Source organism: Echinococcus granulosus, assembly GCF_000524195.1.
Source record: "Echinococcus granulosus chromosome Unknown EG_S00005, whole genome shotgun sequence".
Classification (NCBI taxonomy): domain Eukaryota; kingdom Metazoa; phylum Platyhelminthes; class Cestoda; order Cyclophyllidea; family Taeniidae; genus Echinococcus; species Echinococcus granulosus.
In genome coordinates, this window is record NW_020170385.1 from 1,154,336 (window position 1) to 1,170,383 (window position 16,048).

The 16,048-nt window shown below is 41.7% G+C and overlaps 1 protein-coding gene across 1 annotated transcript; it reads left to right on the top strand. All coding sequences in view use genetic code 11, as the record gives it.

Annotated features, from left to right (window-relative positions):
• Positions 1-1,280: 1,280 nt before the first annotated feature.
• EGR_01383 (hypothetical protein) lies at positions 1,281-15,605 on the top strand (the record flags this gene model as incomplete). The annotated part of the gene is made up of 8 exons (XM_024490632.1): positions 1,281-1,354; positions 5,446-5,525; positions 6,175-6,245; positions 9,713-10,029; positions 10,765-10,847; positions 12,903-13,034; positions 13,789-14,384; positions 15,213-15,605. The coding sequence occupies 8 exons, from the start codon at positions 1,281-1,283 to the stop codon at positions 15,603-15,605; spliced, it is 1,746 nt and encodes a 581-aa protein (XP_024354956.1).
• Between the last annotated feature and the right edge of the window lie 443 nt (positions 15,606-16,048).

Sequence of the window (16,048 nt, forward strand, 5' to 3'; positions counted from 1 at the left end):
AGGAATTATAGGATTACTATGTGCATCGCGGATGCAATTTCGAGAATAAATGTGCTTTCACATTGGTAGCTACCTTACTATTGCATTATTTTTTCAAAATTTCACCATTTGCTATAAATAAGACAAGCCTGTGTCAAGATAAGATAGTTTTTTCTCCTTCTTTCTTAAAGTGAAACGATATTATAGATGTAAGCTCAATAATTACGATGATTTTCCCGTTAAAAACTGCTAAGGAAAAACGCCAGGGAATAACTGCGCAGAAAAGTGGCAGCAAATGATTAGCTTGAACTGCCTTATCGACCAAGATAATTCTGAGTCCCAAATATCCCATTCATTTGTTATTTTTATTATTCCTCTGTTTAGGTGGTGTCTTTATTCATCAGCTTAGTTCATGAAATGTTGGTAATTTTATGCCTTGTCTGACTATCGAAAGCACCATAGCAAGTTGTGATTTACTATTTCGGTTACTATTTGAATGTCGTCTTTATAAATAATTTTATGCAGCAAAAGCTAAAATCTTTCTGACTCACGCTAGAAAAGTAAAAAATTGGATAAGCCACACAAAAATCTCGCGGAAGTATTTATCACTGTTCGACCCAAAGCTGAATGGATTAGGTTCAGTCTTTATAGCCACTTTCTTTTTTGTTCTGTAAGGTCCGAAGATTTTGTAAAGAATTACTTATGTTGGAAAAGTATCGTTGAGACTACGAAAGATAACATATTGATGAAATTTACGATCAAACTCTACCCCGTTCGAAAATTGTGTAAATTTAATTATTAAAACTGCTTATTCCTGTTCATTCCGCGACATTTTCACATTTCGGACAATGTACATCCTTCATAGCCCGTATGCAATAAAAAACTGTTAGTCACCTAGAGCATATGCTGCATATTAGCGACACGTATATTCAGCAGTCTAACTATTGGGTCATTCTCTGTGTTAAGTACGTACGGAAAACGATACACGTCAGAAAAAATCCATGCATATTAGATGGGCCCTAGCAAACACGTATTCTGCAACAAGTTAACCGATGAAACCGATGGTTTTGCCCGTGCTCACTTTAGAAGCAGCAAACTAACATTTACACTGTTCAACCAATTATAAACTCGGACGGGACTGTATAAACTTCTGATTTTGATTGGCCCACGCGGGTTTCTTGTGCGTTTATTGGTTGTCCGCTTTACGAATGAACACGTGCGTAGACTGCGTGGCGGATCCGATTTCTCACGTTTGGAAAACTAGCTAATATCGCCCCTTAAATCGGGCTGTGGATTCAAATATGGACTTGCTTTCCTTCCTTCAGATGTGGTTCATCACATTTGGCGCGACATTTCGGTGCTGTCATGCGAATAAGTAAGTAGCAACTTGTGGTTTTATTTCAAGATACTAATTTGGTGGTCTTTCGATCTGTTTTCAATGCTTTTTTCAGCAAAACAATGTTAGTGAATTACTCTTAAGTTACAAATATCACTAGGATGATTATGCATTGCAGGTTTCTATTTATTTAAAAGACAGTGTTTTAGTTTGCCATACTATTTGTCTGGTACAATTACGTCATGACGGTTCTCCTACTCTTGTTGAGACATTTCGCACCAATTTTCGTTGATGAAATTTAAAATAGAATACCCGCTTTTAAAATTATTCCGTTTTACTCAGTTTTGTTGGAACAAATGCTTCCATATGTTAGGAATGCTTAGTGCAGTTAATTAACTGACAAAAACAGCAGTAGTATTTTTTGTTGTCTTCCGAATGAGCACATTGAATAGGTAGACCCAAGAGTTAGTGCTGACAACATTCCTTCTCATAATCAGGTAGAAATCTTAAGTGTCATTATTTCAAGCATTCCAATCGTCGCAAATAGTTTGTGCGTCCTAAACTCGCTTACTACCTAGCGATAGGTTTCATTAGATGTCTACCCCCAAGACGGAGCTAAACGAAATCCACTCATCCGATGTAGTTTATTTTTACGAATAACTCATAACAGAATTGTTGTCCAATCACTTAGCACCAAGTACATCAAATATTACCGTTGTATCGCTAGTGGGGAGGTCTGCTTGCATGCAGCGCAAATAAACGATCCTCGGAATATGCCCATCAATTTGCAGATGTTGTACCCGACTGTCGTAAATTTCTCCTCTTCAGACCCCGTTTTAAGTACTGCGAATTCTTGGCTGGTTCTCTCACACAAGAAAGTGTCCATTTAGTGGTTCGAGGACCGTTTTGGGGATAATGACTCGAACTGTCGGTGTGCGGTTGGCGAGACACAATTGGAACGAGAGACTGGGCCACCACATCGGCGCTCGCTTCGAAGCACGCAAAGCTCGTCGTTAGCTTACCACCACCATCCCCACCACCAAAATCAGTTTTGTGGACGAGCGCTCCCAGACGTGCGTCGGTACCTAACTCCAATTGCACTCCGAATCCTAGCAACTGTGGGATGAGAATTAGGAACTGTTCTTGCCATTTATTCCAAGACCCTTAACCCTCCGTGGGGCAGTATAGACGGTGTCGCATCTTTAAAAGGATAAAAGCACTTTATTTTTTTCCAAATTTATCTGTATTTAGTTCCTTCCTTAAAAAAATTCTTAGTAGCTCACATAACGGTTTAAAATAACATAGTTCTATCCTATTATTACGTTGGCACCTACTCGGAAACAGTGGAGCAAGCTGCAATTATTTCAAGTTTCTGAACAGCGATTTCTTTTCGTTTGCGGTTTTGTAAGTAAAATTTGCCACAATTTTTAAAGGATTTGTCAGGCAGTAACTAGAATCACAGAAAGTGCTCGGTTTTGCCCACTTTGAAACCAAGTTACCACTTTATTCTGACACACTGCAAATCTTTTTCCTAATGAGGGGCTCCACTACTTCGGCAGAATCTGTTTATTGAAAGATAGGTCTTTTTAACCGAAAAGTAGAAATAAAAAAATGGAACATTTTTACGTCAATTGATCGTAAAGATTTTAACGCATTGGCCCCCTCTAATTTCACTAAAAGTCATCAATGTTTTGTGATATGCACCCGGGACTAGATATGCTTAGCCTTCGAGAGATTGAGACCGGGTGGTGAGAGGGACCACGAGCAAGGCGACACTTTCGACGACCGGATGGGAGTGGATGCGTTTATCGCATGCATCGTGTGTGGTACGTCTCGTCCTCTGGGTTGCGATTACGGCGGCTACGTGGGAAGCTAGGATAATTAGTCCGTCGGCTCTTCACGCTCAACTGGACTCGCGCTGCATCTCCGCAAACGCTCTGCCACTGTCGGAGTTTGCGCCCTCCATTGCTGTCTAATAGCCTTAACACCATTTATGTTCACAATTCACACCTTGGATACACTGACAGACTACTGAATCCGGACGAGATCAAAATTGGGACACCACTAAGCCTGTTTCTAGTTCTTACATTAATGCAGTTTGCATAAGTAGCAAAACGAGTCACAAAGTTATTCGTCCAGATGATTTTGCATTGGGAGTATTTATAATGTCTTCAATCTGAGAGGATTGCCCAGAATTATGTCCTAGGTAAATATGAGGCCTCAGTTGCGACTTATGTTGAAAAAACCCCAGCTTTATTGAACAGCGCAGCGCTCGGCCATGACTGGACGCGCGAGTCGCCGGCGCGCGATTGGATTCGTAAGACGAGGTAGTCATTCGCCTCAGCGTGGTGAACTCCCCAGTTTTAGGCATGAAACATCTCTTCACACGGCTGGTGAATGTACTAATTCTAGACAACCTCGAGTTTCCTTTACCAAAATGAGTTCTTGAAAAGGCCATTTTTCGAAACAGTAAATGTTCGTGTACGCCTCTTAAAATGTCTAAGAATATAGGTCAATGCAAACGGTTCAATTACTCTTCCACTCGCTTCAAATGAGTTACCATTGTTGTTTTTATGGCAACGTTTTACTCGGCATCCAGAAATTTGGTTTTCATGCTATCAAAACTAATATCTCTAAAAAAGTAGGGGTTAATTTGCACATGTGAATGCTGGGGGACGTGGACTTGTTGTTTGTTTTGTTTCAAAAATTCGGCATAGGGTGTTCCGGACTCGAGAGTTCAATTATTCAGACCTTACAGTTCCAACAGTCCCATTTGGGTTAAGACAAGATGTTAATTTTCTTCTGCGCTTACCAGAAACAATTGGTAGCAGTAAATGAATAAAACCTGGTAGCACTTCCTCAACTTAAACCGGTGGTTTGTTTAGTTGTGAAACCGTCCTGAAGGCAAAGAGAAGCTTGGCAGTTGGGTTTTAGCTCGGTCTCCAAAATAAGCCAATCAACGTGCAGTTTTAAACTACTTAATTGAGATATTTTTAGTTAAATTATCTGTACCAAATGGATGCTTCTCAGGTGATTTTTAAAATATGTTTGTGGAAAAGTGGCGCATGAGGAATTATTCGGGGCAACAAACTCATAACTACTTGTCGTGAATTTTTAGGGAATCCCTTCAAAGTCTGATTTTTAATCAGACTTAGCTTGCGGATGGCGAAAGGATGCGCCAAAATCAGTCACGGCCCACCGTGACTCGGTACACTGGAGTGATTTACTGCGAATAATGGGTTGGGGGCTGCTAAAGCATGTCTTGAGAGCTAATTTGTGATCCAAGCGGTCGGAAGTTTGTTTAAAAGAGTAGAAGTCTCAAAGGAGTGGTTCTAGTTAGAAAACATGCCATTTCTGTTTGTTTACTCGACGAAATCCTTTTGTCGTATGTTAAGTGCCGGGTTTGTCGGAAAACAGTCCCGAGTTTTGTGCTTCAAATAGTTCCTTTTTCGTAGCAGAGTGGGACGATTGCAGATAAAGGCGTTCGACAGGCTAGTGGAACCCATTTAGTATGTCTGAGTACAAATAATGTTACTATTTCACTGAACCATTACTAAAGTCACTAAAAAGGCAGGTTTCACTCTAATGCATAGGAGGTGCCATGATGCACTTAATCTGTGGTCCGGTCCAATGCAACACATTTTTCGTTTTAAATAGTTTATTGCTTTGAACCCCATGGCGTTGATGAGTCACGGCCCCGGCAGGTTACTTGATAAAAATCCCTTAATGAGCCAAGACAATTTTCCAGCTATATACGTTTTCGCGTTGCAAACTTAGTGATAGAGATGCAACACTGATGCTTTGGAATTCGACGGATGCTGACTGCAACAGTGAACTCATTCCAACCATCGATATATATTTGGATCATCCGGATCAATTGTTACCATAGTGCTTATCATAATTGTCATTTTAACTTACTAACATATGGTACATATTGTTAATAGCGGGTTAAAAAAGCGTTTAAGAGAAGGTTTTTTTACTTTATTGGCACTTCCTTAAAAAATGACTGAGTACACGGAGTCTTTAATAAACGGTGAATCGTTACACAGATATTTTATATTGTATCGTGCAAATACCTCCATGTTTTAATGGACTTCAAATATTGGTATTGTATTTCGACACTGCTTTAGTCTGGAAGTTATACACCAATTTTGGAAGCAACTGTACAGCCAGCTGCCAGATCCGGCTCTTCCAAACCGGCTTTCAAATGGTAAGCACTTTGCTTGTTCTTTAATCACTTGAGTCGTTCTGCTTCCATTAAAGGGAAAAGTAATGTCGCTTGATTAACATTTACTCCTTAGCGCTTTGCAAAGTTCCACGCTGTTAAGTATGTTTCTGCTAGAGTCGTCAATGTTGGTTCCGTTGGATCGAAAGTAATTATCCTGATTGTGGTTGGGATTTTTTCAGCGCCTGACTTAATGTTCCCGAATGAAAATTTATTACTATTTTACTTAACAGATGCAGTCAGCAATGAAAACTCAACCGTGTATCCACTTGTGGTTTTTGTGCCTTACCTCAATTTTGCATATTAACCCTATGAAATCTTCCCATTCCTAAAGTGCGCTTATTTAAAGCCTTGTTTTCCATTTCTTACTTCCTTAAAACGCCTGAAGCTTTGTTGGTTGCATATTTGCCTATCCAAATTGCTACACCATTTGTAGTCCTTGGGGAAAGTTGGATACTAAGCTATTTCACGCCCTACGCATGGTACTGGAGCACGATAAGTTAGACTACAATGGGATGATTGTTCACTCCTTTACTCTGCACTTGATAGCATTTGCGGCAAGCTGGCTTGGCTCTAATAGCGTTTGTGATTGATGCCGACTCTTTCTCACCTAAAATTTTCAACTGTCTTGTAGGGCAGCAAGTGGGAGTGAAAATTTCAGTTGCAATCGATAGTGCGGAATTCGGACACACTTATGATGACTATGTAAGCCATTTCATTCTCATTCCTTTCTGTGCATTCCAGGAATTCGTTGATTCCTTCATGCACCTTCGCTGTAATTTCAAATATGCTGGCGCAAAAGGCTTCAACATTTTTATTTTGGACATTTTAAATATGGTATAATTTATCCACATCCTCTGTTGAGTTCCGTGGAGTTTAAGCGAACCATGTCCTTTGTGCATAAAATAATTTATCGGAATGGTGGTTCACGTCTTAGGGATAAAATCCCATTTGGTCTTTTTACAGATCAGTTTGTTAGTTAAAGCTTCCTCCACATTCCTTCAATGCTAATGGCATGACACGTCCACCAGTTCTGTGGAATAATTTAGTCTTAGAGGACGCGTGTGGAAACCGTGCGTGTGACGCCAATGGACCAAGAGGTGACCTCTTCGGGGTCAGGCGAGTAGGATGACTCGGATTTGAAAATTTAGGTGGATTTAGGCGTTGATTAATGAAATGCCCTGAAGTAGGACCACTTTACCACCAAAATTGGGCGGTTTGCTTGGGTGAACGCAGGCTTAATGAGCAAATATATTCATCTTTTCCGATTGCGTCTTTACCATTGGAAGCCTTTAAGCATCAACTAATGATTGGGAATGGTTTGCATAGTTAAGGTGTTCCCAGAAGACCTAACACCCCTCCAGACTTGAGATCCGCATTCACCTGTTTAATAAAATAACTCATCTAACGGATCTAAATTTATGGCGAACACCATTATGGCATGAGAGGGAGAATCGTGGTGCAATGTTGTGAAAACTTCAAACACTACACCGAAATAGGTTGTCGAAATTAGTAATGCAAAGCTTATTCCTTCCACCAAAGCCCACGTGGGTGCAAATAAATCTAGAACGTTGGATAGGCCTGTGGTGATATTCACGTATTAACAAGTTGCGCCACTCAGTTGGAGCTTTCGTGCAGTTCATCTAAACCACCTCAGTGGTTGCGGTCACCATGACGCCTTCACTAAACGTACGATCTAGAATTAATTTCCTCGAATGATGAGTCACCTGTGATTTCCAGGCTGTGCTAGGATGAATCAGAATAATTTAATAAAAAGCCGACTTTGAAATACCGAAAAGCCCTTTCCTCCCTTTGGGCGATGAGTTCTGCGCCCCGTTTGCCTCCCGATGCGATTTGTTGTTGCTGTGTCTATTCGTAGGTGGTCTTCTTACACACCGCTGAAATTGTACCTCGCAATCTTTCATTCTACCAAGGCAAACAGTTGTTCCATTCTCCTTTATTCGGGATTTTTGCCCACCTATAGAGCATGGTTTTTCTTCGAATTAATCGTGCTTATTCATTCACAAAGTTGGAACGGGTGAACCCTTATTTGAACGGGACATGCGCGTTTTTACTGTGTATGATCACGATTGTCGTCGTCGTCGCCAAGGTAGTAAAACTAAATAAAAAGTTAAAATCACATTATACTGTCCGTCTTCAAATCTACCTTTATACGTACGAATCATTTTGTCTACGTTACTTTAAGGTAATGCCCAAATCATTGTGTTAAATTTTTTTCACAAAATTGGTGTTATTCCAAAGTTAGGCGCTTGCAGAAGCCAAGGCGTTGCTGCTGTTCTACAAATGTCATCCAAAAAGGATGGGCAAATATGCTGTTCCGGGTTACGTTAGTCTTGCCCTCTTCCAGCAATTTGCGACTGATAGACGTCTCAAAAGTAGACCGAAATCTGAATGTGCCTACTTTAACTTTTTCACATTTGGCTGATCTCGGCGACTCGGGCTGAGTCGTCTCCCATTTGCTTAAGTCCGGTGGGATATTTACATGCAAGATGTGAGCTTCGTTTCTTAACCTCCACCATCGCTGAAGTCCCCTGCCTATCTTCATACACAGCATAATTGGGATTGTATTATCCAAACTGTCCACTGTCTCTTACGCGTCGTTGTTTCGAAGGCATCGCCCCACCTTGCAACCGGAGCTTGATGTTTCTGGGTTGTTGGCTTAAAATTAGGGTTGAAAAAATTGCTCATTCTACCAGCCAAAAGGCAATGGTGGGTCTTAGTTGAAAACACTCTGTACTTTGTATTACAACTTACTCGATTACTATAACAGACAATCGAGCATTTCGAGCCGTGCTGTTCATGTCATCCTTAGGTTTATCTTTTTTCCTGTCTTCAGGGGCAGCCGGGCGTGGACAAATGTAAATCCGCAAAAATGCAATTTTTGGCTTATTTCTCTGTTGAATCGTTTAGCCAGCGTTAGTTTTGCCTAAAATTCTCCAAAACGAAGTGATATTATATTTATCTAAAAGACGTTATTACACATGGAAACACTTAACCTGATTACGAAATTCGCTTCATTTGGCAGATGCCTTCAAGGCGGTTATCCTTGATTCAAATCCAAATTTAAATAAGCTGTGCAAAGCCCTAGTTAAGGTCCTTCACATTACCGCACTTTGGAAATATGGTTTTTGCAATACGGGACAGCTATTGAGATTAAGCATTCGTAACGTTTTGGACATATAGATTAGTATTTTGAACAGCTTTTCAGGGAGAAAAAGCGAAGTTTGCCCTGACCTCCGAAAGGAATAAACTGTTGTCTCCAAATCCTTTCTTAAATTGGGGGATTCTTTTCAAAGCAACGAACCGGCCTGGGAAGGTAGACTTTGACGGCGACATGAGGCCAGTAATTTTATTTCCAAGTTTCCCTTTGTATGCGTGCGCTAATTTGAGGCGACAATGTTATAGGCTTAAGTTTTCCTGGCCGTGTATGCTTATGGTAATATCAGCTACTAACTTTGTTGCTTCGTTAACTCAATTCATTACAATTGATCGAAACTTCTCTGTTGGTGACGATGCGGACGGTTTCGCGACCCCTAGATGAACAGCAAATATGATAGAATCGGCTCACGGCGTAAACGGATTGTGCTATTCTTGAAAAGAATGAATATGCAAACGTGGCTTGGCGTTTGATAATCATCCCGGTCGCGAGACTTGTCCTGATCTAATTCACCAACTGAACTTAATGAAGAATCGGTAGTCACAACAGTTCTTATTGGAAGTAATTCATGTCAGCACCTGCCAAAGGTCTGATACTGGCCTTTGAAAGTGTACATGAGACATCGTATTTGATCTTGCTTTTTGTTTGTTTTCATTTTAACAGTTTAGTAGCTTATAATTGAGAAGCTGCAATCTAGCCATGAACTATGACTTGATTATTTAAGATTACGGCAGAAATACTGACGTGCTAATACACTAAAATGATATTCTCGGAAGTCTTTAGTACTTAATCCAGTATTTGGCTATCCTAGAGTCCAAAATCGGTTATTTGTTATTTTGTCATACTTTAAAACAAATGGAAATGCCCATGTGTGGCCTGTAACGGTCACTGAAAACAATGTCCAGTTTTACATGTTAACTACCATTTATTCGAGCGCTGCACCGGATAAACTGGGATCAGATGTAAAAGGGAATGATCACTTCACCAAATTCAGGTGTGCCGAGCGACCGTGCGCCTCGTGGCCAGTTGGCCGATAATGGACACCAAGATCTCCGACAGCACCTTGGTCCGCATGGCAGGAGGTTCGGTATTGTTGGACGCCGAGCGGGTCTGGAGGCCGCGGGTGATGGTATCTGGAGCTCGTCACATAAGTCTCTTCTCTCGTCGCCTCGAGTTGCAGTCCTTCGTCAAGTCTAGTCCTCCTCACCGTGTTCTTTTGCAGAATCCAGACCCGGAGTACGCCGCGAGCAGCGAGGCAGCTGCTACTCAAAGCACCTCCAGTAGGCGACCAATCTACGTCATGTCCGAAATGTGCGTTTTTTTGCCGTATGCAATCCAATTTAGGTACTTTAGTTCACCTTGTTTGCGTGGATATGGAAGAATTTTGAAGGCAAATGGATTGTTCACACTGTAAGCAAATCCATGCTGGTTCCAGTTTTTGGTATTTTGAGTGGTTTCCACGATGATGCTTGAGTCGGACGAGGAGATATCAAGCGTATTTTGCGATGAGTAACTTGGTGCATATCTTAAGAGGTTTAGTTAATAAATGGGTGATAAGTGATGGGGCAGGCACGTACACCTCGCTAACTGTCGTCTAGGCCATAGGCAAATCTACCATTTCGCTTGCGGTTAAAACGAATTGCAAATTTTAGCATTGCATAAATAACGTCTAATCGGGGTCGGCTATCTGAGATAAGTTGACGTTTGTGTCAACTTCGCCATTATTATCAAATCTTTAAGCTGAGATCCATTTTAGTGTTGCTGCTATGTTTATGATGGTTTAAAGTTATCCTGCTTAAGCGCATGAAATAGGTGGACAGACAATACCTTCATTATTTAAAGCGTTTCATATTGTCGTCACTATTACCACTACCAGTCTTGGTGTCAAAATCAATGAGTTTAATTCTCAGTTAGCAAATGAATGTAAGATTTTTACACCACTTATCTCGTTCTGGAAAAGGAGTTGAACGGGCTAGTCAAAGCGTTAGCAAAATGTTTAAACACAACTTTCTGTTCTTAATGTCTGTGAACAATATCCCATCACAGATTCAACGTAGAGGTTCTCTGCTCAACGCCGAACATAAAGAACTATCTTGGGGCGATCCATTGCCCAATAATCTTCCACCAAGGTAAGCACTCTGCTCTCATTGGTCCATCCTTGATCCGCTATATTCAGCCTGTCATTTCTATACTAAATTCGTGCAGCTACTTCATTTCTTTGGCGTGGTGGCTGGTACGGGGGTGGTGTGTTTCGGTAAGCATTGTAAACGGTTACCTAAGCTGCTTCTGCCACACCGGTTGTGAAGCATCCCCCACTACGTGACTTGAGCGGAATAATCTTCAGTCTAACTGTAAGTGATGTTGGCAGTGCATCGTGCAGATGACGCACAGTTCGTTAGGTCTGCCTCTCAGTGTCTGTTCGCTTGTTCAGATGAATGTTGAGTCGGAACGTATCGAGCAGAGATGAGGCTTACGACGCGGACTTTATTGCTCTAGTTATTATTTCGTTATGCAGACAGAAATACTAGCAAATTTCGTTTCTTTCCATCTCTATCCTTTTTTCGCTCAGACTTGACTCGAAAGCAGTTTACTCCGAATGCAATTAGTTAGAATACAACTTTCTAACGCGATTAAAAGCGGAGTTGAAAAGGGATTGTCGGGTCTTCCACGCATCTTTTGTTACCAGGGCAATTTTGCTCACCATGGTAGTTTGTCTTACGACTGTTCACAAAAGCGAAGTCACTTCATCACGAGTGTGCAATGGACCTTTGCGTTTTGAGGGTAACTTTACAGTCAGTAAACAACACTTGACCTACGTTTAGTAAATATTCTTACGGTAAAGCTGCAGTTATTGACCTCATTGCCTGGAAGTAAAAGGATGAAACTTTCCCTTGCACCAAGCTTAGGAGGCGGGTCTTATCTCGATTGAATATCATCTTATCGAAGAAAAAAGCGCAAACAATGTTTTAACTGTGATCTGGCAAGACGTGATTGTGACGAGGCGTCCGTGTTCCCAGAAGTAGACCTTTTCCCGTTCTTTGACTACCTATTAGGATGCACATTTGATTCGGGGCATTCAAGGGTTAGTGGTGAGTTTGCATCAAAGTGCAGCTCTCAAAAACCTTAATGGTGTGTTCTAAACAGTGCAATTGATTGAGCACAATAGAGGCAGCGCAAAGGCTACCTGTACCACAAATCTCGCACTGGTTATTACTACATATTGCTCGCCCATCAAGTAGGTTATTCCTATCGCGAGATCTCGAGGTTCCGCGCCTTTTCTGTTTAATTTGAAAAGTAGTCAACTTCAACTAAATGACGCATTAGGGACAAATAGTAAGTGTCCAAAATGAACACCTTGGTGGTCCTCTCTAACTTACACGATTAGTCAGCCCGTCGTCTGGGCTTCCCTGCACCGGACCACTGCCGTCTTTTCTCCTAGTCATTATTTGTCGCTTTAGCCATACGCACAATAAGTTTGTGTTTAAGTAAACGGTAGTAGAACACCTCCTCATCATGACAAGTGACAATATCTGAGTCATGATTTGCTCTAGATGGAGTGAATATGATGGGATATAGTCCGATTTCCTGCAAGGTGGAAACCGGGGCCTGATAAGCCTACCCCGCATTTCAGTACACAACACAACGACTATTTTTAATTAAATCTCACTTTTCCTCTGTTAGTGTGTACAAACATTTGTGTGCAAGGCGTAGTATCTCCTCCTACGTTAACTTGTCCCACTTTTTCGACGTTCCAACCTTTTTTCACTAAAGTCGGATCAGATAATACTTTTGAGGTGGAGATGAATGGGACATCTCAACGGTTTTTTAAATTATATACTACCCTAACGAAAGACCCGCCGCTTGTGACGCCGATTCGGTGTGGCTTGTGCACAAACCTTCGTTTCTCTTAGGATTTTTACGAACTATGAGTAAATTTGCTCTTGTTTTTATTATTTGTCTTGATGGATTTTCGCGTTGCTAACGCATGATCAGTTTAGGCATTTACTTCGTGTCTGCACGTTTTTAACCATCCTGGATTTTAATCAAGCATTTTTAACGAAAATTGTGCTTGGGTGAGAAGGTGCGTCTTTATCGAAAAAACCTAAAATTATGTAAATTTCAGAAGCTTGTTTTCAAAATCAGCTGTTACTGTGCACATTAAATTACCTGTCTTTCACCCTTAGAAACATTTCATCGCGAGAACTCTGATTACGTTTGGCAGGACAGAACAACTTGCACATTGTCACCAAAAGCGGCTGAAAAGATAGCCTATGTAACGGTGTCAACTGTGGAATCTGACAAGTCGGTCTCTGGAGGTAAGAACTGGACATCGTGTCCTTGAGGATGCCCAACATGTTATTCTACTTTTTCAATGAATTTAATTAACGGGCGGTTGCACAACAAAGGTAATGCTTGCTTAGGAGTGGTGGTATCTAAAAAACACTGTGAGTGTCTGTTAATAAGCCTCCCAACAGAGAATTAATTATTAATGCAATTTGGCCATTTATCAGGTTTATCTTTGCAACCATTCTTTTATTCACACACCATCATTTCGTAAAGGGTTCACCTTCTAAAATTCTACGTCACTTGGGATTTAAAGTCTCAAGAAAAAGGGAGATTTATACTCCAAATCGTATCAGAATTGTCAGACTCAGTGAATGACTTGTGCGGATCACCAACACATTTAATGACATTTACGCCTTTACTTGACGCGTTTATACCACCAGAGCTATCATGAGCCTGATTTGCTTATTAAACAGCTAGGCCACCAGCAGGGGATGTGACGATTTCAAGATAATGCATTGTTTCAGGGTGTGTTTAAGGTAAGCCTTGTTCGGTTTAGGACTTTATCAATGTGAACTAATTAGAGAATTATTGAATCAAGTAGGTTTCTGTTATTATGATGCCTCTTTAAGCCTTGATGCATTTGTTACGCAGAAATTAGGTTAGTGAAATCAACCTTAAAATTTCACACATACATCAGCCTGGAAACCGTAGCAGTACTCTTATTTTTCTCCGTTGAATTGCGGATGGTAGTTGACTAGCAATCATTGTTATTATGCGTTTTAGGGCCCCAGTCAAGTCTAGCAATAAATCTATGTTTCAATCCAACCACTCTGGTCCTTCGCGCCGCATTTCCGGCGCTTATGTTCACTCTCCTCTCCTTCATCTTGCTCTGGTCCCTACCCTGCAATCCACAGCTAATTTCCATTGCGCAGGGCGGTCTAAATCTGCTCTGCCTAGCAACCTGGACCCACTTTGCAGGGGTCGTTCCGACTCGTTTCACTCTTGTCGATGCTTGGTTCATCCTCTGCTTCGTTTTCATCAGTGTTGCCTTCTTCATCACGCTCTACGAGCATCGTCGGCTAGATAGGCTAGCGAAGACACGGCAGATTCAGCAGCAGAGACGCATCTACTCGGCACTGAGCACGGCGGCGTTCTCTGTGTCCAAAATGGCCCCCTGTGGGGCGGCTGGGGGCGGCGGCGGCAGCGGGGGCTCTACATGTGGATGTGGCGGCTGCAGCTGCGCTGGGGGATTCTGCGGTGCCGGTGGAGGCTTCATCGGTCTCGGCAACGGACAGGCTAATCCCATGAGTAGTGGGGGCTCGCCTCCTCCTATCGGATTGATGCACCAACCTTCACCTGTCACTATGCCGACTAAATTGGTAAGAGCCCTGATAGAGCTGCGACCTTAGTCATCTCATCCCGGTAGATCGAGAAGAGGGTGACTATGGCTTGATTGGCACCACAACACCCATCAACATATGTTACGGTATCGGTATTACATCATTTTCATTATTTCATGTGTTTATTGAGATTTTTCCTAAAATATTTGAATGATTTTGTGGTTTTGCATATGATAGAAGAAAAATGAGCCTAATACAATGCGTACGATACAGAGATAATGATTTTACTCCGCAGCTAAGTCTAGAAGTGTGTTGAGAGATATCGTTCTATTGATGCTAAAGCATTTGAAAGCGGACCCTTTGCTTCACTTACTTGCTTTGCATAAACTTCTATGCAGTTAACGTAAACTAAACGGAACGCATTTAGCACCCACTTGCATAATAGAATATGGGATCCAGTAGCAGAATTAGTGGAAAAATCTTGTTATTATTCTTTTGAATGGAGATCAATTCTGCTCCAGCATAAATTTGGCAAGCTGGATGCTGGCAAACATTTGGACAGGTGCCGATTTCACTGGTGAGGCTTAAGAATATGCTGAAATCTAAAGGACGATGCACCTGCATCTACCACTTTTATGGCCACTCATCACACAAACAACTTCTAGAAGTTGGAGATGAACATTCAACCAGATAATATTTTGCATGCTAAACTCTTTTCCCCCCTGTAATGGCGATGAGCTCTTGAATGGAAAAATTGAGTTTTAAAATGACAAATGAAGAGTAGAAATTAAAAGGCACCTTGGTACTTGGTGCTTTGTTGCGCAGATTACTGAGGCTATTTGAGTTCTCATACTTTTTTACCTTTAGGATATCTGCAACGAGGCGTATTTTCGGTCCGCAAGTTCCGAACTTAGCAAGGATTCGTCGGCTATAGTGAGCCTAGGGACAGCCTTGCGACTGCGCTGTGCCAAGAACGGAGGTCTCAGTGTTTTCGAGCCCACCGACTCTAACCTCGGACTAATGAAGAGTCAGTATGTTTCGAGCTCGACTCCTGGTGCACCGACCGCACTGAGTGGGAGTTTGTTGCAGCCACTGGGGCCCATACTGCCAAGCTATTGCACCACGGTGATCGCCGTCGCACTGCCTATCATGTATATACTCGCCGTCATCATATTCTGGGGATTTTTTGGAGCCCAAGGAACCGTGCCTAAGGACTGTCTAGTAGGCAGCATAACCTGCCAGACAGTGGACAGTGACTAATTTACGGTGATGAGGAAATTGCTATTGCTCTGTCCATCATGAAAATCCGCACTCACACAAATGCGCACGGTTTTGCTGCACCTATTCTTGTGTTTATTCACTTCTTTGATCCCCGTCCTTGTTTAACCACCGCGTAAATGAACCTGACAACATATTATAATTTGTAAATATCACAAGTTGTAAGGCTTTGGCAGAAAGCATACTCAAGGCTTTTTCCCCATTTGGCCTAGGTATCTGGACGTTAAAATGACTTATGTAAATTTGAAGTAAGATAGTATATGCGTTTCATGGTCAGCATTTATGCGTTATTGCCCTAAATACTTGTTTGCCTAGCCATATATCGATGTTGTGCATACAGCATTTCCGAGAAAGTGAATCAAATATTTGTATCCTTGTTTCGGGAAGCATATTCTGGTTCATGCCGTGGTCTGACATTGCACTTT